General features: G+C 43.9%; 1 protein-coding gene across 1 annotated transcript in view; it reads left to right on the top strand.

The window, feature by feature from the left end:
• Nucleotides 1-244: 244 nt before the first annotated feature.
• The window catches only part of LOC118371605 (clathrin heavy chain 1), a 37,990-nt gene continuing 15,726 nt past the window's right edge, over nt 245-22,508 (top strand). The window contains exons 1-18 of the mRNA XM_035757127.2: nt 245-706; nt 6,291-6,498; nt 10,984-11,252; nt 11,424-11,585; nt 13,810-13,923; nt 14,146-14,319; nt 14,565-14,762; nt 15,067-15,267; nt 15,594-15,746; nt 15,993-16,115; nt 16,828-16,965; nt 17,044-17,208; nt 17,286-17,466; nt 18,205-18,368; nt 18,460-18,585; nt 18,755-18,897; nt 19,077-19,311; nt 19,416-19,538. Of these exons, the coding sequence (XP_035613020.1) occupies nt 665-706; nt 6,291-6,498; nt 10,984-11,252; nt 11,424-11,585; nt 13,810-13,923; nt 14,146-14,319; nt 14,565-14,762; nt 15,067-15,267; nt 15,594-15,746; nt 15,993-16,115; nt 16,828-16,965; nt 17,044-17,208; nt 17,286-17,466; nt 18,205-18,368; nt 18,460-18,585; nt 18,755-18,897; nt 19,077-19,311; nt 19,416-19,538 (2,919 nt within the window). The 5' untranslated portion in view covers nt 245-664. The remainder of the gene's footprint in view (nt 707-6,290; nt 6,499-10,983; nt 11,253-11,423; nt 11,586-13,809; nt 13,924-14,145; nt 14,320-14,564; nt 14,763-15,066; nt 15,268-15,593; nt 15,747-15,992; nt 16,116-16,827; nt 16,966-17,043; nt 17,209-17,285; nt 17,467-18,204; nt 18,369-18,459; nt 18,586-18,754; nt 18,898-19,076; nt 19,312-19,415; nt 19,539-22,508) is intronic.

Raw genomic sequence — 22,508 nt, 5'->3', positions numbered from 1 at the left:
GTGAATGATGAAGGTGCTGACTAGTTGAGGTGTGCTGGTAGCGATGCACACATACATAGCATAAACGCATACTATTACCTTGTCTCATACACTGTTTCAGTTCCTCTTTTACGCGGGTGGGGTAAAGGCACATTTCCGACGTCCAAACATTGGAGTTTTTAGAAATCGGAATGGGAGGGGGCTTGTCACGTGCCTTAATTTCGAAGTTAGAAAAAAATAAGGGGGAAGGGGCTGCGGAGGGGTACATTAAGGACATCGATTTTTTTTGCCAATGCATTGGTATTTGTGGGGGAATCCTATTGACCGACTGTGGGGCTTATGAATAGCAAATTTGTTATTTTGTAGAATACCATAAACATTTGAGCTCCATCAATTTGTTTGTCTTCTCTCAGAGCTTTAAAGTCTAATTGTTGTGGACTATTTTACTTAGCGGAAGCGTGGAGTTTTGGTTCAGGAGTGTTGTTTGGGTGTTAGGCTACTGAATGAGTGCAGCACCCAATTCGGGTGATATCAACGTAAGCCGGCGAGACGCCTTTCATTGTACATCGTATTTTACTTTTGAGAGCTTTTTGGGCACTTTTAAAACAAGACAACATTCATACCTCCTCGTGTCCCCTTCCCCTTTCCTTTTCTCCGGACACTTGAAACACAAAAAGCCTAAAAAATGGCTCAGATACTGCCGATACGATTTCAGGAACATCTGCAGGTAAGAAGACGCTAACAGCCGAAAAAACACAGGAGGCATTTTCGCTCCGTTTTTCAGACATAGAAACACCATACCGCATTTAAATGGAATTTGACAGGGCTGTTTGGAGAGTGCTCAATATAGACACTCACAGGCCTTGCTAGCTTCTGTGGGGCAGATGATGACTTGTAAAATTTGAACAGTCAGATCGTATTGGTAGCCTATAACGTTAGTCTGCTTTCAGCGGACCCGACAATACAGCCAGTGACTGGACTAAGCAATTAACTCTTGTTGGAATTGAGTGATTTACGATAAATGTATGCAGTTAGATAAACTATGGCTCAACGGTGTTTGGATGTGGCTTGATTAGATGGCGTCATATTTTTTAAATGGTAGGCCATGTTGTAGAACACCAATTATCCATCGGTTTCTTGGGGCCAAAGAGAAAGTTTGTGACGTGCCCACCTCACTCCCCTTCAGTGGCTCGTTGCTGTGGCAACATCAAGACTGAAATTGCCTTTCACTAAAGACCTCTCACTCTGGACACTCCCCAGCAAATTACCATTTGCCATGTCTACTACCCACTCGTTCCAATGCAGCCAACAGAGCCCACCAACATTAACCAGTTCCATTTTAAAATGTGGAGCCCTTTTTATATGAGGAGTTGGCAAAACAGCACTAACAAATCTGGTAACAGGGTCGAGATCTGAACCTCTATAGCACAGGTGGCATGCTTTCCTTTTATAGGTTTGCTGGTTCAAGCCCTACTCTGGTTATTCCCCCTCCATTGCTACAAAAGCATATATTAAAAGGCAACACAACATTATTTGAGCAAGATTTTACCAGACAAATCGATTGTTAGTGTATCCCTTTATTTTTTATTCCATGTATGATTTCGTTTCGGGCTTGCTCTGATTGGTAGGCTGCTGTGATCCGTCATGGCTCCAGCTGAGAGAGAAATGTCAGGAATTTGCGAACGGAGGACTTTGGCCCTGAAGTTCTTTTTTTTTCTTTTTCTCCTGTCTTGGTATTTACAGCCTCTATGCATTAAACAGTATAGTCTGGGTTGACATTCACTGCCCTGTACACACAGGTGAGACTGTATTTGTTGTTTTAGCTTTATGTACAACTACTGCTGGACTTATCCCAATTGTATAAGGTTAGCCATAAACATAGCACCCCCAATATAGGCACGCACACTGTAAATTAACATTGCCAGTGTCTCATTGTGTGTTCTTAAACATGTCAATAACACTAAGCTGTGTTTAGTCTAATACTCCCTTTTCCCAGGCTTGACTGACTGACCCTACTCGTGTGTGTTCGTGGAGACTTATTTAATGGAAATGGATCAGTGATCTGTGCCCTTTAGTATTTCATTTATGCTACATTGTGTTTGTTAGTCTATTAGCAGATTCATAATTTATTTTGGTGCTCAGTCTGGGACAAATTAGGTTCTGCATTATGTAGGCCAGATGTTGCTGAAAACACCCAACCTTTCCTTTAGCTCAGTAGGCTAATGGAGTCCATGAGTCTCACAGTAGTCCCAAGTTCAATACCCTGTAGTTTAGCCTCAGTCTGAGTCTGCCCTAGTGAGAGGGAGAGACCTGTGAGGTATGTAGCCAGTCATAAACAGATTGGCCATAGGGCACTTTGAGCAAATGCCAGATGGGCTGGTCTGTCTTTGGGACAGTTTTTTTGTGTGTTTTTGCACATAAATAATTACCATTATTTGGCCAAAAAATAGTCTGGTGTGTTAAATGCCTTGGTTGATTTCTGGTCCCAGTCAGTCTCTGTTGCCTGTCCATCAGCTGGTTGCCTGTCAGCTCCCTGCTTTGGGATATTACTCTCCAGTACTAACAGAAGAGCAGCTCCCTGCTCAGGGCTGTTGCTGTTGTCTCCACTAATAGAAAGATTAGGTAAGCAGGCCAATTTAACCCATAAAATCACATCAGGGCAGGAAGGGGAAGAGAGATCATGATCATAATGCCCAGCAGAGAACCTCTGACAGCACTGCTGTCGGCTGGAACAGCTCTGTCTGCACTGGAACTAATGGCTGGTGTCCAGCCAACCAGTCAGTCTTATTACTGCTTACTACCCTCCTGCACAACACATTGATATGGACAAAGCCTAAGTAATGAAACTCTAAAAATAACACACCCACACCAGTCTCTCTCAGTTGAAACAATACACCTAACTGGAAGGAGCTGTCCTAAACTAGAGTCTATTTTTGTTAGCCTATATTATTGACTTTTTTTATAGCAAGAGTGGTGATACTGCATATGGCAGGCTAACATGCTATTAAACTGACAGCTCAGGAATTTTTGAAAGATGAGAATCTCTACTTTTTTTCTCATATTTTTCTAAATTTTTCTAAATTTCACACCATGTAAAGGAACAACCTAACTCTTTAATTTCTTCATAAAATGCAATGAACTGGATTTAAGCCCATGTCAACTCTTGTCAGACACCATTTAAATTGCATTTACATTTTCACATTTGTTTTCAAGTGTTTAAAGGACTTGATTGTGTAATTCTAACATTACATTATTCAAATATGTCATATAGATCTCAAGTTATTTTTTTTCATAACGCTGTATAATGCTCCAGCGCTCATTTCGTTTGCATTTTGGCATGTTTTTCTACATTCAGCACGTAAAACATTTCATAAAACAAACATCTTTTACATTTAGACAGCAAATGCATTGTTTAAGTGTATGTTGCAGAACAGTAATATAAATATATTTTTCTCAATATTGACAAATTGATCTTAAGGGGGTTAGCCATCAGTGAGGACTTGACAACAAATACTAACAGACCTATTTTTGTCTTTAAAAATAAAAGTTCAACAATAATTTTCAAATGTAGAAAGTTATTCATTTGAAAATCCTCCTAAAAAATCTAATTCTATCAGCTTTTTCAGCACTCTGACGGAATTGACATTAGACAAAAATTTGACGGAGTTGATGTTTTACGAAGTTGACAAACACAATCCCCTTATTCCAGTGGTAGTCAAAGTAGAAATGTAGTTTTACCTCAGTTGCTTTATGACTCTAAAACCTCATTTAAAATAAAGATATTTGAACCAAAATGTATATCCTATCACGGAGATAGCATTGAGTTTATGGTTGTGACCAAGGTGATTTCAATATTGTTTAAATCTCTCAAAATTATATAACTTGACAGACCATGAATAGTCCTGTTGTACTACATGTCAGGAAGACATGAAGAAGAGGTCATTATGGTGTAGTTCATTCCTGATTTGTGATTGTAGAGAAATCTGACACCGTTGACCAAATTTCTGGACACATTTTAGGAATCACAGTTTTGAGAGAAATATTTTTTAAAGACATAGCACTATTGCAAAAGACTAGATAAGCCTAATAGGGCTGTGACGATACAGTATTGTACATTTTTTTCTTTGGCAAATATTAGAACACAAAGCAGAACTCTTTGGTCCCTTTTAAAAACCTGCTGTATGTAAACTATTGTGTTCTGTAAATGTAACTCTAGATGACAACATAATGTTTGTTTCCAACATTAGGGCTGTTTTCCTAAAAAGGTTAAATCCACTTATTGTTTTGTTTCCTTGCCACTATACTAACGAGTATCGCGATACTGGTATCTTCCCGGCTCTACTAGATCAGATAATGTCTCAGTTAATATTCGTTATTATTAGCGTTTTTAGGAAACGTCAAGCCAGAGGAATGCAGAGAACAAATCTGAGCTGTGTTATTAGCAAATGCAATACACTTAGGACTAGAGTACATACACATTTAGGCAGGCCTGCCGCCTCAGATGCTGCGTTTAGACAGGCAGCCTAATTCTGATATTTTTTTCCACTAATTGGTCTTTTGACCAATCAGGTGTTTTTCAGAGCTGATATGATTGGTCAAAACGCACGCCTGTGCATGTCAATGTGTACACAGAGATTGGGTTCTGAAGACACTGGGTTGTGGTTGCGAGTGATTTAGTTTGGAATGTTCTATGAAGGAGGGCAGCGGGGAGATGCTTCCAGTGACTCAGCCACCCCTCCCCAGGCCTTTCACAAGCCCTGTATTATAGGAACTCCTCTCTCTATACATGGTATGTCCTCCCTCCCCTATTGCCTTAGCTTACCCACCTTCCCCCCCATCTTAATCCATCTTTCTGTCATTCTGGGCTAAGTTACAAATTACATCCTATTCCCTCTAGTGCACTACATTTAGGGAATAGGGTTCCATAGGACTGCCATACTGCCTCCCCTCTTCAGCCCAGCTGGCAGCTACTCCCCTGGTCCTTCTTCCCCTAACATTACCTCCTTTTCCTTCACCTCCCTCTTTCCTCATCAGAGATTTCTGGCAGCCAGTAAAGATATCTACTCTTTGGCCTCTCATGTTATCGGCTGATTGGTGCTCCACCCGGACTAACCCTTGATCAGGTTGTAACTGACGATGTTCAGTACTCAATTATATTGGCTACGTCTTCAGATCAAGAGTAATCCCCTCATTAGGACAACAATGAGCTCAATGATGGATATAATTTACTACTGAGGATCACGTATTCCTATCTGGAGATATATCTCTTTTTGAAGAGTATGACCTGCTGGGTGAGATCACATCTAATCTCACTCTAGGTCAGATCTATGTCCCAATTGGCATCCTATTCTCTATAGGGCATAGGACCCTACATGCACTAGGGAATAGGGTGCCATTCAGTGGGTGGACATTGGAGATCAGGGCACATTCTAGGCCTACCCGGGAAGCCCTCCCATCTCAGTCTCTGAAAACACTAGCAGAGGCCTGACCTGAATCAGCCAGTGTTTATGGTTACACAGCATTTGTATTTTAGTCTGCTGTTTACATTGTATTAACTTAGGGGGAAAAAATGCATGGTAATTAAATAGTCATTACTGTTTGGGGTTTGAGATTCTCTCAAGCACTACTAGGTAGAGTTTGGTATTTGGGAGTGTTGGGTTATTTGAATTAAATAAGTTGCGGAAAATGACTACTGTATGTTATGGTATAATGCCTCAGTAAAAGCCAGATTAATAGCAGCTGTCACAGCACACAAAGCTTTCCAGAGTCATCCTAATACCCTGTTGTTGTCTGCCTGCCCTATGCCATGTTTCCCAGGCCTGACTGTGCTGTTTATGTAACTCCACCTAACCTTCTCCTTGTAAAACAACCTTTAAGAATATCCTTCTGGAAAACTGGACCAGAACAGCAGTTATTTTAATAGTGAGTGTTAAGAGGATTGTTTTCCCTGACCCAAGGCAAATGTTATCAACTGGAAACGTTAGTTTTTTTTTCATCCTTGTACGACTCCAGAAAATATCAGTTGTAGATTCATATCTTTACATTGTGCCACTGACTGCACTGCCCAATTCCAAATGACCCCTAGCCTGTACTGTACACCTAAGCGCTGGTGTAGTCCTGAAGGATTGGTTAGATATGAGCAATAATGGCACACATTTCAACTAGCCCAAAAGAGATCAAATACCCACATTGCTAATTTCAGATCCATTGATCTGTACTACACGTGTCTAGGGTTATTGGTTGACTATAGCAGTTGCCTCTGAAATACTTAGATTAAATTTAACGGCTGTGTGTGTTGCGGTGTGTTTCAGCTGCAGAACCTAGGGGTGAATCCGGCCAACATCGGGTTCAGCTACCTGACCATGGAGTCTGACAAATTCATCTGCATCCGGGAGAAGGTGGGTGAGCAAAACCAGGTGGTGATCATAGACATGGCTGACCCCAATAACCCCAGCAGGCGACCCATTTCCGCTGACAGCGCCATTATGAACCCTACAAGCAAGGTCATCGCCCTGAAAGGTAGGCTACCAACACGGCCCCACATCCTTGTGTGTGAGTCCCAAATGGCACCCCATTCCCTATGTAGCAAACTACTTTTGACTAGGGCCCATGGCACACTGTATAGGGATTAGGGTGCTATTTGGGACGCTCCCTGACACCCCTGCTCCCTGACCCCTGCCCTCACTGCTCCTTATTCCACTGGTGTAATACAACCAACAAAAACGCTCTGTTGCAATACACTTACTACATAGTTACTTGTTAATCCAATGCTGTTACTAGAGTAATTAAATCATTATCATTGGGGTGGCAGGGTAGCCTAGTGGTTAGAGCATTGGACTACCAGCCGAAAGGTTGCAAGTTCCAATCCCCAAGCTGACAAGGTACAAATCTGTCGTTCTGCCTCTGAACAGGCAGTTCACCCACCGTTTCTAGGCCATCATTTAAAATAAGAATTTGTTCTTAACTGACTTGCCTAGTTAAATAAAGGTCAAATAAAAAAAATATTTAAAAAATACGACATGGTTATATGAGAAACCTATTTCAACATCACGTTTGTTCTGAAAAAGTTATCTAAAAGCAGTGTGTTAGCATTATAAACTGGGTGGTTTGAGCCCTGAATATCAGACCGTGTGACAAAATGTTTATTTTTACTGCTCTATTTACGCTGATAACCAGTTTATAATAGCTATAAGTTATCTCTTGGTTTTGTGGTATATGGCCAATATACCACGGCTAAGGGCTGTGTCCAGGTACTCTGCGATGCATCGTGCCTAAGAACAGCCCTTAGCTGTGGTATATTGGCCATATACCACACCCCCAGGTGTAGTATTGCACACAGGATTGCTGTTTATGTAACTCCAACTTTAACATAGCTGTCAAATGCAGTGTTGGGTGTATCTGTGTTATAATGCACTATTTCCTCCCGTGCTGTAAAAACAAAGTCAGTGCACTCAGACACATTGCCTAAATGTACTAAATTGGTCATGTAAATTGATTTTCCGCCACTGCTTCTACCCCTTTGTCAAAACACAGGCACATTTAGTCTTCTGTCGGTATCGGTTTGCCTTACTTCTAATGCAATTTCTTCAGGCTTTGCACATCTCTTTTTACCTCTCTTTCCCCCTCGTTTTTTCTTTGACTGACTCTTACCTTTCTTTCCCTTGCTTTCTGTCATCTATCAGAGGGTGAGTGTTCCTCTCCATCTCTCTCTCGTCTCACTCTTTTTCTTTCATACCTTTTTTTTCTCTCCCTTTTTCTATCTCTGAGATGTCTGCTTTGCTCTCAACTTATTTTTCTCAGACTGACTCTTGGCTTTCTTTCCCTTGCTTGCTTTCTTGTCACCTTCTCTCAGACGGTGAGTTCCTGCCTGTCACTCTCTGTCTGTGGTGTTATCGCTGTCTTTGTGTCTGTGGTCTCTGGTCTGTCTCTTCTGTCTGTGGTCATCATGTCTCTCATAAAAGCTTCCCTTCCTTAACCAAATTTATTGAAAATTAAAAAATACTAATGATCTAATTTACAAAAGTATTCACACCCCTGAGTCAATACATGTTAGAATCACCTTTGGCAGCGATTACAGCTGAGAGTCTTTCTGGGTAAGTCTCTTAAGAGCTTTGCACATCTGGACTGTACAATATTTGCACATTATTCTTAAAATAATTCTTCAAGCTCTGTCAAGTTGGCTGTTGATCATTGCTAGACAGCCATTTTCAAGTATTGCCATAGATTTTCAAGTAGAAGTAAGTCAAAACCATTACTAGCCACTCAGGAAAATTCAATGTTGTCTTGGTAAGCAACTCCAGTGCATATTTGTCCTTGTGTTTTAGGTTATTGTCCTGCTGAAAGGTGAATTTGTCTCCTAGTGTCTGTTGAAAGCAGATTGAACCATGTTTTTCTCTAGGATTTTGCCCTGTGCTTATTTTTATTCCATTTGTTTTTATCCCCCCAAAATTCTCTAGTCCTTGCCATTGACAAGCATACCCATAACATGATACAGCAATTACTATGCTTGAGAATATGAAGAGTGCTACTCGGTGATGTTGGATTTGCCTCAAACATAACACTTTGTATTCAGGACATAAAGTTAATTTCTTTGCCACATTTTTTGCAGTTTTAGTTTAGGGCCTTGTTGCAAACGGGATGCAAATTCATTAAAACATTTTTTTTTTGCGTGCTTCCTTTTCACTTTGTAATTTAGTATTGTGGAGTAACTAGAATGTTGTTGATTCATCCTCAGTTTTCTCCCATCACAGCCATTTATTTGAACTGTTTTAAAGTCAGGATTTGCATCATGGTGAAATCCCTGAGCGGTTTTCTTTCCTCTCCGGCAACTGTGTTAGGTAGGAGGCCTGTATCTTTGTAGTGACTGGGTGTATTGATACACAATCCAAAGTGTATGCTAATTAATAACTTCACCATGCTCAAAGCGATATTCAATGTGTGCTTTTTTTTACCCATCTACCAAAAGGTGCCCATTTTTGCGAGGCATTAGAAAACCTCCTTGGTCTTTGTGTTTGTAATTCACTGCTCGGCCGAGGGACCTTACAATTATCAGTATGTGTGGGGTACAGAGATGGGGTAGTCATTCAAAAATCATGTTAACACTGTTATTGCACAAAGTGAGTCCATGCAACTTATGTGACTTGTTAAGCACATTTTTACTCCTGAACTTATTTAGGCTTGCCTTAACAAAGGGGTTAAATATTTATTGACTCTAAACATTTCAGCGTTTCACTTTTAAAATAATTTGTAAATATTTATAAAAACATAATTCCAACTTTGACATTATGGGTATTGTGTGTAGGCCAGTGACACAATCTCAATCTAATCCATTTGAAATATGTGCTGTAACCACAAAATGTTGAAAAAGTCAAGGGGTGTAAATACTTTGAAGGCACTGTAATCTGATTCCTTCTGAAAAGTAACCAAGTCGATGAGATCGTTTGGATGAGCATTCGATTCTGTACATTTGAATCCACACTTTGTAACTGTCTCCTGGCTGTGACATCAAGTGTGGAACTTTTCAGTTTGTCAGTCCCCCCCACAAACAGACACCCACACATGCTTTTATGAGAACCGTACATGCTAGCATGACCTGTTGTATGCTGGTTGACTGTGTGTGGTATACCTCATCAGATATCATACACACTAGGAGGTGTGTGTGTGTGTGTGTGTGTGTCTGAGGTATTCCTCTCAATCTCTAGATCTCTCTCTGCAGCGTATCAGGTATGCCGTACCTCTTCACCTACGTGTGGTGGTCTCTGAAACCCGCATCTATTCCTCACTCACTAAACCTGAAACTATAGGACATGCTGTCAGTACTGGTCTAGTTTCATCTTTAAATGATGTCCTTCGGGCTTAGTTCCATTTACAATGGTTGTCATATGGGAGGTTAGTAAAGGATGGAGTTTTATTTCCTCACTAATTTCTCTCAGCATGCCAGAGACTAGAACAGTACCATAGTAGCCAACACTGATTATAGTAGCTCTCTCTCACTATCCTTTAAATAGCCTGCTAGTTCAAGTGTTCCCCCTATATTGATTTACAGTGTCGTCCCGCCGCTGCTAAAACGTTGCCGCCACTCCCAAATATTTTTGTCTCTCTCCAATTTCGATCTTGTCTCATCGCTACAACTCCCAAACAAGCTCGGGCGGCGAATGTCGAGTCATGCATCCTCCAAATCATGACCCGCCAAACCGCGCTTCTTAACACCCGCTCGCTTAACCCGGAAGCCAGCCGCACCAATGTGTTGGAGGATACAACGTTCACCTGATGACCAAGGTCAGCCTGCAGGCGCCCGGCCCCCCCACAAGGAGTCGCTAGAGCGCAATGAGCCAAGTATAGCCCCCCCCAGCCAAACACTCCCCTAACCCGGATGACGCTGGTCCAATTGTGCACCGCCCTATGGGACTCTGATACAGCCCGGGAACAAACCAGGGTCTGTAGTGATGTCTCTAGCACTGCGATACAGTGCATTAGACCGCTGCACCACGTTCTGTGTCTCTGTTAGAGTACTTTTTTGTGATGTATGTTTGTATGTATGTCTATTTATTTACCTTTTTATTTCACCATCCATGTAATTAAGAGATTCAGAACATGTTCTCCTTTACAGAAACAACCTGGGGAAGAGTTCCACTGATGGTCTGGAGGATCTGTCTGCTAGATACTATATATTAGGTCATTGAGTGTATTATCTACCTATCGGCCTCGCTCTTTATCCCCACTCCGGTCACAATCTTTCACTGGACAGGGAAATAGCACACTTTTGACCCATCATGGAAATCCAGTTTGCTGGGAACTTAAAGGGATTGTTCAAACAAAGTACAAATCTCATGGAGACCTAGAAGTCCGTTGTCCTGGATAGTCAGCTAGCTACCCAAAGATGCAGTTCACTAGCTACAGTTTAGCATTAGCTTCATTCACTGTCTCACTGTATCTCCCATAGATATAGAACAATATTATGAATTGTTATATTGGTCTCTCCTATTGCCCTCCCTTTGTCCCCAGCTGCTAAGTGCCTGCAGATCTTCAACATTGAGATGAAGAGTAAGATGAAGGCTCACACCATGACAGAAGAAGTCATGTTCTGGAAGTGGATCTCTGTCAACACCGTCGCCTTGGTGACTGAAGCGGCCGTCTACCATTGGAGCATGGAGGGGGACTCTCAGCCAATCAAAGTGTTTGATCGGCACGCCAGTCTGGCTGGTTGCCAGATCATAAACTACAGAACAGACGAACAGCAGAAGTGGCTTCTGCTTATCGGTATCTCGGCACAGGTATGCACACACCCACACACGTCTTATACACACCCGTAGTTCACAGCACACGCATCAGACATACAGTGTACGTTAGGGAGGGTTTGTGTTCTAAAAGCACCGTACTTTGGTCCTTTTCTAGCATGTTCAGACAGTGAGGACATCCCCTCTTCTCTCTCCTCTATCCTGCAGCAAAACCGTGTGGTGGGGGCCATGCAGCTGTACTCTGTGGACAGGAAGGTGTCCCAGCCCATCGAGGGACATGCTGCAGCCTTCGGAGAGTTTAAGGTGGAGGGCAACACCAAAGCCTCCACTCTCTTCTGCTTTGCTGTGCGCAGCCAGGCTGGTGGCAAGGTGAGAAGAGGACACTGGGGGATATACAGGCATGGTGAAACTAGTTCCAGTTCAAACCAGGACTCACCCTATATGCATGTGAAATATTAATGCCAATCACTGTTAAGACTTGTGCAGACTTGTTGTTTTGTGGTTACTGTATGTTACTATGTGGTCAAAATGCATATGGTCAGTGTGTTACTGTGGTCATGTGTGGTTAGTGTGTTACTGTGGTCATGTGTGGTTAGTATGCCATAAGTATGTTGACATGTATGGTCTGTTACTGTGGTCAGTATGTTGACGTGTGTTACTGTGGTTAGTATGTTAGTATGTTACTGTGGTCATGTGTGGTTAGTATGTTACTGTGGTCGTGTGGTTAGTATGTTACTGTGGTCAGTATGTTGACGTGTGTTACTGTGATTAGTATGTTAGTATGTTACTGTGGTCATGTGTGGTTAGTATGTTACTGTGGTCATGTGTGGTTAGTATGTTACTGTGGTCATGTGTGGTTAGTATGTTACTGTGGTCATGTGTGGTTAGTATGCCGTAAGTATGTTGACATGTATGGTCTGTTACTGTGGTCAGTATGTTGACGTGTGTTACTGTGGTTAGTATGTTAGTATGTTACTGTGGTCATGTGTGGTTAGTATGTTAGTATGTTACTGTGGTCATGTGTGGTTAGTATGTTAGTATGTTACTGTGGTCATGTGTGGTTAGTATGTTAGTATGTTACTGTGGTCATGTGTGGTTAGTATGTTACTGTGGTCATGTGTGGTTAGTATGTTACTGTGGTCATGTGTGGTTAGTATGTTACTGTGGTCATGTGTGGTTAGTATGCCGTAAGTATGTTGACATGTATGGTCTGTTACTGTGGTCAGTATGTTGACGTGTGTTACTGTGGTTAGTATGTTAGTATGTTACTGTGGTCATGTGTGGTTAGTATGCCGTAAGTATGTTGACATGTATGGTCTGTTACTGTGGTCAGTATGTTGACGTGTGTTACTGTGGTTAGTATGTTAGTATGTTACTGTGGTCATGTGTGGTTAGTATGTTACTGTGGTCATGTGTGGTTAGTATGCCGTAAGTATGTTGACATGTATGGTCTGTTACTGTGGTTAGTATGTTGACGTGTGTTACTGTGGTTAGTATGTTAGTTTGTTACTGTGGTCAATATGTTTCTGGGGTCATGGGTGGTTAGTATGTTACTGTGGTCGTGTGGTTAGTATGTTACTGTGGTTAGTATGCGGTCAATATGTTACTGTGGTTAGTATGCGGTCAATATGTTACTGTGGTTAGTATGCGGTCAGTATGTTACTGTGGTTAGTATGCGGTCAGTATGTTACTGTGGTTAGTATGCGGTCAGTATGTTACTGTGGTTAGTATGCGGTCAGTATGTTACTGTGGTTAGTATGCGGTCAGTATGTTACTGTGGCTAGTATGCGGTCAGTATGTTACTGTGGTTAGTATGCGGTCAGTATGTTACTGTGGTTAATATGCGGTCAGTATGTTACTGTGGTTAGTATGCGGTCAGTATGTTACTGTGGTTAGTATGCGGTCAGTATGTTACTGTGGTTAGTATGCGGTCAGTATGTTACTGTGGTTAGTATGCGGTCAGTATGTTACTGTGGTTAGTATGCGGTCAGTATGTTACTGTGGTTAGTATGCGGTCAATATGTTACTGTGGTTAGTATGCGGTCAATATGTTACTGTGGTTAGTATGCGGTCAATATGTTACTGTGGTTAGTATGCGGTCAATATGTTACTGTGGTTAGTATGCGGTCAGTATGTTACTGTGGTTAGTATGCGGTCAGTATGTTACTGTGGTTAGTATGCGGTCAGTATGTTACTGTGGTTAGTATGCGGTCAGTATGTTACTGTGGTTAGTATGCGGTCAGTATGTTACTGTGGTTAGTATGCGGTCAGTATGTTACTGTGGTTAGTATGCGGTCAGTATGTTACTGTGGTTAGTATGCGGTCAGTATGTTACTGTGGTTAGTATGCGGTCAGTATGTTACTGTGGTTAGTATGCGGTCAGTATGTTACTGTGGTTAGTATGCGGTCAGTATGTTACTGTGGTTAGTATGCGGTCAGTATGTTACTGTGGTTAGTATGCGGTCAGTATGTTACTGTGGTTAGTATGCGGTCAGTATGTTACTGTGGTTAGTATGCGGTCAGTATGTTACTGTGGTTAGTATGCGGTTAGTATGCGGTCAGTATGTTGACGTGTGGTCGTGTTGTGTTCCAGCTGCATATCATAGAGGTGGGTCACCCGGCTACAGGGAACCAGCCATTTACCAAGAAGGCGGTTGATGTGTTCTTCCCTCCTGAGGCGCAGACAGACTTCCCCGTCGCCATGCAGGTAAGGACCCCTAAAGACCCAGCAGGGAAGGCTTAGGGTGGCTCTCACAATGCCTGAATGAAATGAATCAGTTGTGCAGTATATCAGAAGGGTCAGACTTAACTGCTGTTCAACAATGTTGATTGGAATTTTTATTGGTGTTGTACACTTCTAAGAGAACCCATAGTTGTCTTTGGCCCATACACAGGGTGTAATAGCTGTACCCCATGATTCTGAACTCAGATTGGCACCAAGCATGGCGTGATCTACTTGATCACTAAGTATGGCTACATCCACCTGTATGATCTGGAGTCGGGAGTGTGTATCTATATGAACCGCATCAGCGCTGAGACCATCTTCGTCACTGCCCCCCACGAACCCACCTCCGGCATCATCGGGGTGAACAAGAAGGGACAGGTAAGAACTCCTCTAAATCCCATCAGACTTACCGTCTGTATACTACAGGAACACTATAGAGTTATTTAGTTTTAGTGGATACATGTGAAAGCATATACACATAACAAGCTATTCAGAGTTAATCATCGATTGATTGATTTGATTTGGGCTGTGTACCAAATTGCAGCCTATTCCTTATGTTGTGCTGTACTTTGAATAGGGCTTTGTTCAGTATCAGACAATTCATTTGATGCATCCCCCCTCAGGTGTTGTCAGTGTGTGTGGAGGAGGAGAACATAGTTAACTATGCCACCAACGTGCTGCAGAACCCAGACCTGGGCCTGAGGATGGCCATGCGTTCTAACCTGGCCGGGGCAGATGAGTTGTTTGCCAGGAAGTTCAACACGCTGTTCGCCCAGGGTTCCTACTCCGAGGCTGCCAAGGTGGCTGCCTCCACACCAAAGGTAGGTCAGACCCCAGGGCCAGGGGAGAGGAGATGATCTGTTGGGTCTGGAGGAGGGTTACAGTAACTTTCCTGAAATTCCAGTTGGAGGATTCCCAGAATAAGGAGGGAATATGCAGGATATCCAGAAACCCCCAACCAGAATTTTTGGAAGACCTGGGAATTTGGGGAAAGTTACTGGAATTTTGCAAACCTAAGAGGAGACAATTGTTTTTGAATATATCCTCCTTAGCTTTGTTATACACTTTGCTACAATAACACTATATGGTCCTCTTCCTCTCCTATACTCCCCCTCCCTCCTCCAGGGTATCCTGCGTACAGCGGAGACCATCCGTAAGTTCCAGAGTGTGCCAGGCCAGCCGGGCCAGGCCTCTCCCCTGCTTCAGTACTTTGGCATCCTGCTGGACGAAGGCCAGCTCAACAAGTTTGAGTCTCTGGAGCTGTGCAGGCCCGTGCTACAGCAGGGACGCAAGCAGCTGCTGGAGAAGTGGCTGAAAGAGGATAAGGTAGGACTGACTGGAGATTCAGCTGTGGACTAGACAGTTTTGCCACATTGACATGGTAGTCATTTAGCAGATGCTCTTATCCAGAGAGACTTACTGTTGGTGCATTCATCTTAAGATAGCTAGGTGGGACAACCACATCTGTCATAGTAAGTACACTTTTTGTCAATAAAGTAGCTATCAGCAAAGTCTGAGCTAGTACAATGCTCACACACACTATGTAAACAGGAGTCCTTTAACAGGGTCCATTGAGACTTTCAACCTGTTCCCTTTGTATATTTACTCTGAAATTGCAGTATAGCTACAGTTGATGTACTGTGTGTGTGTAGCTGGAGTGTTGTGAGGAGCTTGGTGACCTGGTTAAGGCAGTAGATCCTACTCTGGCCCTCAGCGTCTACCTCAGGGCCAACGTACCCAGCAAGGTGATCCAGTGCTTCGCTGAGACCGGACAGTTCCAGAAGATAGTGCTTTACGCCAAGAAGGTACAATTCACTTCCAGAGTGGATGGACATCTCTTTGGATGTGTTGCAAATTGCACCCTATTCCCAGTATAGTGCCCTGGTGAAAAGTAGCGCACTATGAAGGGAATATGGTGTCATTTGGGATGCACAACTCTCATAGTATCTCATAGCATTTTCATAGCGAATTCAGATTTGGCATGGGATCCTGCTTGTCTCATCAGATGACGGTGTTGTGATGTGGTCTCCCCCTCTCTCTCCCTGGTGTAGGTGGGCTACTCTCCAGACTGGGTGTTTCTGTTGAGGAATGTGATGCGGGTCAGTCCAGAACAGGGTCTACAGTTCTCTCAGATGCTGGTTGCAGATGAGGAGCCCCTGGCCAACATCAACCAGGTAACAGACACACACACACACACACACTGCCCAGTGTGGGAGTCTCCCGGTTTGTTATTCCATGTGGGAGAGCAATGCCAGGAATTCTCTGACTGAGTGAGCCTTCCTCCTTTTAATGGCATATCAACTTTCCCTTCCTCCTGTCTGAACTGGCTCTGGGTACAAGTTGCCCACAACCACAGATTTAGGTTGCCTATTCCCAACATGGTGCACTACTTTCAATCAAAGCCCTATGGGCCCTGGTCAACTTTAGTTCTCTATATTATAATAATAATAATAATAATAATAACAAGATGCCTTTTTGGACACACGCCTATAATCAGGAGTTTAGAGGTAATGTCATGCTACCTGATGATTCCCACATTCTGAATGGAATTCTTTCAAATGAATATTATACTGACTTCCTGTTGGTTCCTTATAAGCTGCTCCTTTGAGAGCAAATCCCCCTCTAACCCTTAGCTCTTAGGTGCTAAAGTATAGCAGATTGGAGAGGTTCAAAATGTATACCGTAGCATATCATAAAGTGGTGCAATTACCATATTACTTATCATACCTAAATGATTGTTTTGGGATCTACACGGTGTCTATGGCACTAGAGGTTGTATTAGGGTTGAGAGATCTGATCCAGTAGTGTACTCCCTATGACACTTGATTACCTCTTTCTCTCCTGTGATTGGTTGCTGATGTCCCCTCTCTCTCCTGATTGGTGTAGATAGTGGATGTGTTCATGGAGGGCAGTCTGATCCAGCAGTGCACCTCATTCCTATTGGACGCTCTGAAGAACAACCAGCCAGCCGAGGGACACCTACAGACACGCCTACTGGAAATGAACCTCCTCCATGCTCCCCAGGTAAACACACACACACCTTTCATTATGTCAGTTGTGGTTCTATTGGTCCGTTGTGTTATAACTTGTGCGTGTATCCAGGTGGCCGATGCAATCCTGGGAAACCAGATGTTTAGTCACTATGACCGAGCCCACATCGCCCAGCTGTGTGAGAAGGCTGGGCTGCTGCAGAGGGCTCTAGAGCACTACACTGACCTGTTCGACATCAAAAGGACTCTCGTACACACACACCTGCTCAACCCTGAGGTATGTACCTGTAGGTGTGTTTAAATGTATCCTCTGTGTGGGGTGTGTTGTAGTAACCCTCTCCTCTCTCCCTGCAGTGGCTGGTGAACTTCTTTGGCGCCCTGTCAGTAGAGGACTCTATAGAGTGTCTTCGGGCCATGTTATCAGCCAACATCCGACAGAACCTTCAGCTGTGTGTCCAGGTGGCATCTAAATACCACGAACAGCTGGGAACAAATGCCCTGGTGGATCTCTTCGAGTCCTTCAAGAGCTTTGAGGGTATGTCTGGATCTGGCCTATTATGTTTTAAAACGTGTCAGCTTATGGCCTGTGTGTAATACAATACAATGTAATATTATTATCTACAATGTATGTTCGTAACTCTGGTCATCATGGGCCAGCGAGGCTCACAGGGATATTGGTATCCACAGCACTCCACCAATTATAAATTGTTAAACTCTATTCTAATACTATTCCCCATTTTATAATTATTTTACATGAATGCACTGTAATTTAAGCTTGTAAAGTGTTATCTGCCTCATGGCAAAATGTGTAGAATTGTGGGAAATTAGCTTGAAAACTGCAAAATTCTCTCTGATGCCAAGAGGCGGCCTTTAAGAATGATATTTTCCCGTGCCTGAGACTCGGTTTATCAGCCATGTACTGCAGAATCCAAATTAAAAGGTTATTTTTATTGTACTTGAGTCTGATTGTGAGGTGGTCCCTGATGAATTTGCGAACACAAAAGGGGTATACCATGGGTTTACATCTCCTACCTTTGCTGTCCTCTCTTTATGCTGTCCTCTCTTTATGCTGTCCTCTCTTTATGCTGTCCTCTCTTTATGCTGTCCTCTCTTTATGCTGTCCTCTCTTTATGCTGTCCTCTCTTTATGGTCTCCTCTCTTTATGGTCCTATCGCCCAAAAAAGAGACACAACCCCCTACGTGTTGGTTTACCTGGGTGGCATTCACAGGGAAACTAGGAATCCAATGTGAAACGGTGTTCTTTCTCCCCTAGGTGTGTTCTACTTCCTGGGTTCCATAGTGAACTTTAGCCAGGACCCCGACGTTCATTTTAAATACATCCAGGCGGCCTGTAAGACCGGACAGATCAAGGAGGTGGAACGCATCTGTAGAGAGAGCAACTGTTACGACCCGGACAGGGTCAAGAACTTCCTCAAGGTACCAGGGCGACCCTAGCAGGGTTGGTTGGGGGAATGTTTAACACAGTCGTTAGTCTAGCAGACTACAATCTCGCTTTCTCTCTCTTCAGGAGGCTAAACTGACAGACCAGCTGCCTCTGATCATAGTGTGTGACCGCTTTGACTTTGTCCATGACCTGGTTCTCTACCTCTACCGCAACACTCTGCAGAAGTACATTGAGATCTATGTTCAGAAGGTAAGAGTCATCAGTCTGGCAGTAGGCAGAGTGAGGAGGAACACAGCACTGCAGGGAAGGAAGATGAAACATGTCAAGATACCTTATTGTTGGTTTTACCAATAGCATTAGCTATCCTAGAAATATTTTCTGCTGTCATTGCCTCGCATTGATGTTTGTGTGTGTGTAGGTGAACCCTAGCCGGCTGCCAGTGGTGATAGGAGGTCTGTTGGATGTAGACTGTGCTGAAGATGTCATTAAGAACCTGATCTTGGTGGTGAGAGGACAGTTCTCCACAGATGAGCTGGTGGCAGAGGTGGAGAAGAGGAACAGGTACAGACACACCACTTACACACATGGTCTCCAACACTGTCTGCTCCTGTACGTCCTCAACATTTAGTCGTTCAGCCCTTTTTCCCCCCTGTGAGGCCATACTTCAAAGTCCAAGTATTGTGTGTGACTTAGGTTTTCGAAAGGGGCTCTCAGAAGTAAATTTTGCGTGTGTCTCCCAGACTGAAGCTGTTGTTGCCGTGGCTGGAGTCTCGTATCCACGAGGGCTGTGAGGAGCCGGCTACTCACAATGCCTTGGCTAAGATCTACATAGACAGTAACAATAACCCGGAGCACTTCCTGAAGGAGAACACCTTCTACGACAGCACTGTAGTGGGGAAGTATTGTGAGAAGAGAGACCCCCACCTCGCCTGTGTCGCCTATGAGAGGGGCCAGTGTGACCTGGACCTTATCAAGGTCTGAGCACGCACGCTCGTACACCCTCCCACACACACACACACACACACACACACATGACTATGATGCATTGATTGATGTGGTTTCATTGTGCTCTGTTGTAGGTGTGCAATGAGAACTCCCTGTTCAAGAGTGAGGCTCGCTACCTGGTCAGACGGAAAGACCCAGAACTATGGGCCAATGTTCTAGAGGAGAACAACCCTTATAGACGCCAACTCATAGACCAGGTCAGTAGAATACCCTCTCATAACCCTGTGTTGGTATACTGTGTTTTACCTGCTTCCTTCAAATCAAACCAAATTTTATTTGTTACATACACATGGTTAGCAGATGTTAATGCGAGTGTAGCGAAATGCTTGTGCTTCTAGTTCCGACAATGCAGTGATAACCAACAAGTAATCTAACTAACAATTCCAAAACTACTGTCTTATACACAGTGTAAGGGGATAAAGAATATGTACATAAGGATATATGAATGAGTGATGGTACAGAGCAGCATACAGTAGATGGTATTGAGTACAGTATATACATATGAGATGAGTATGTAAACAGTGGCATAGTTAAAGTGGATAGTGATACAAGTATTACATAAGGATGCAGTCGATGATGTAGAGTACAGTATATACGTATGCATATGAGATGAATAATGTAGGGTAAGTAACATTATATAAGGTAGCATTGTTTAAAGTGGCTAGTGATATATTTACATAATTTCCCATCAATTCCCATTATTAAAGTGGCTGGAGTTGGGTCAGTGTCAATGACAGTGTGTTGGCAGCAGCCACTCAATGTTAGTGGTGGCTGTTTAACAGTCTGATGGCCTTGAGATAGAAGCTGTTTTTCAGTCTCTCGGTCCCAGCTTTGATGCACCTGTACTGACCTCGCCTTCTGGATGATAGCGGGGTGAACAGGCAGTGGTTCGGGTGGTTGATGTCCTTGATGATCTTTATGGCCTTCCTGTAACATCGGGTGGTGTAGGTGTCCTGGAGGGCAGGTAGTTTGCCCCCGGTGATGCGTTGTGCAGACCTCACTACCCTCTGGAGAGCCTTACGGTTGAGGGCGGAGCAGTTGCCGTACCAGGCAGTGATACAGCCCACCAGGATGCTCTCGATTGTGCATCTGTAGAAGTTTGAGTGCTTTTGGTGACAAGCCGAATTTCTTCAGCCTCCTGAGGTTGAAGAGGCGCTACTGTGCCTTCTTCACGACGCTGTCAGTGTGAGTGGACCAATTCAGTTTGTCTGTGATGTGTATGCCGAGGAACTTAACTTGCTACCCTCTCCACTACTGTTCCATCGATGTGGATAGGGGCGTGTTCCCTCTGCTGTTTCCTGAAGTCCACAATCATCTCCTTAGTTTTGTTGACGTTGAGTGTGAGGTTATTTTCCTGACACCACACTCCGAGGGCCCTCACCTCCTCCCTGTAGGCCGTCTCGTCGTTGTTGGTAATCAAGCCTACCACTGTTGTGTCGTCCGCAAACTTGATGATTGAGTTGGAGGCGTGCGTGGCCACGCAGTCGTGGGTGAACAGGGAGTACAGGAGAGGGCTCAGAACGCACCCTTGTGGGGCCCCGTGTTGAGGATCAGCGGGGAGGAGATGTTGTTGCCTACCCTCACCACCTGGGGGGCGGCCCGTCAGGAAGTCCAGTACCCAGTTGCACAGGGCGGGGTCGAGACCCAGGGTCTCGAGCTTGATGACGAGCATGGAGGGTACTATGGTGTTGAATGCCGAGCTGTAGTCGATGAACAGCATTCTCACATAGGTATTCCTCTTGTCCAGATGGGTTAGGGCAGTGTGCAGTGTGGTTGAGATTGCATCGTCTGTGGACCTATTTGGGCGGTAAGCAAATTGGAGTGGGTCTAGGGTGTCAGGTAGGGTGGAGGTGATATGGTCCTTGACTAGTCTCTCAAAGCACTTCATGATGACGGAAGTGAGTGCTACTGGGCGGTAGTCGTTTAGCTCAGTTACCTTAGCTTTCTTGGGAACAGGAACAATGGTGGCCCTCTTGAAGCATGTGGGAACAGCAGACTGGTATAGGGATTGATTGAATATGTCCGTAAACACACCGGCCAGCATGCTCTGAGGGCGCGGCTGGGGATGCCGTCTGGGCCTGCAGCCTTGCGAGGGTTAACACGTTTAAATGTCTTACTCACTTCGGCTGCAGTGAAGGAGAGACTGCATGTTTTCGTTGCAGGCCGTGTCAGTGGCACTGTATTGTCCTCAAAGCGGGCAAAAAAGTTATTTAGTCTGCCTGGGAGCAAGACATCCTGGTCCGTGACTGGGCTGGGTTTCTTCTTGTAGTCCGTGATTGACTGTAGACCCTGCCACATGCCTCTTGTGTCTGAGCCATTGAATTGAGATTCCACTTTGTCTCTGTACTGACGCTTAGCTTGTTTAATAGCCTTGCGGAGGGAATAGCTGCACTGTTTGTATTCGGTCATGTTACCAGACACCTTGCCCTGATTAAAAGCAGTGGTTCGTGCTTTCAGTTTCACGCGAATGCTGCCATCAATCCACGGTTTTTGGTTAGGGAATGTTTTTATCGTTGCTATGGGAACGACATCTTCGACGCACGTTCTAATGAACTCTCACACCGAATCAGCGTATTCGTCAATATTTTTATCTGACGCAATACGAAACATGTCCCAGTCCACGTGATGGAAGCAGTCTTGGAGTGTGGAGTCAGCTTGTTCTGACCAGCGTTGGACAGACTTCAGCGTGGGAGCCTCTTGTTTGAGTTTCTGCCTGTAGGCAGGGATCAGCAAAATGGAGTCGTGGTCAGCTTTTCCGAAAGGGGGGCGGGGCAGGGCCTTATATGCGTCGCGGAAGTTAGAGTAACAATGATCCAAAGTTTTACCACCCCTGGTTGCGCAATCGATATGCTGATAAAATTTAGGGAGTCTTGTTTTCAGATTAGCTTTGTTAAAATCCCCAGCTACAATGAATGCAGCCTCCGGATAAATGGTTTCCAGTTTGCAAAGAGTTAAATAAAGTTTGTTCAGAGCCATCGATGTGTCTGCTTGGGGGGGGGGATATATACGGCTGTGATTATAATCGAAGAGAATTCTCTTGGAAGATAATGCGGTCTACATTTGATTGTGAGGAATTCTAAATCAGGTGAACAGAAGGATTTCAGTTCCTGTATGTTTCCTTCATCACACCATGTCTTGTTAGTCATGAGGCATACGCCCCCGCCACT

The sequence above is a fragment of the Oncorhynchus keta genome, chromosome 25 (genome assembly GCF_023373465.1).
Source record: "Oncorhynchus keta strain PuntledgeMale-10-30-2019 chromosome 25, Oket_V2, whole genome shotgun sequence".
Classification (NCBI taxonomy): Eukaryota; Metazoa; Chordata; class Actinopteri; order Salmoniformes; family Salmonidae; genus Oncorhynchus; species Oncorhynchus keta.
The sequence above is the reverse complement of the archived record's forward strand: the minus strand, read 5'-3'. Positions and strand labels throughout refer to the sequence as shown.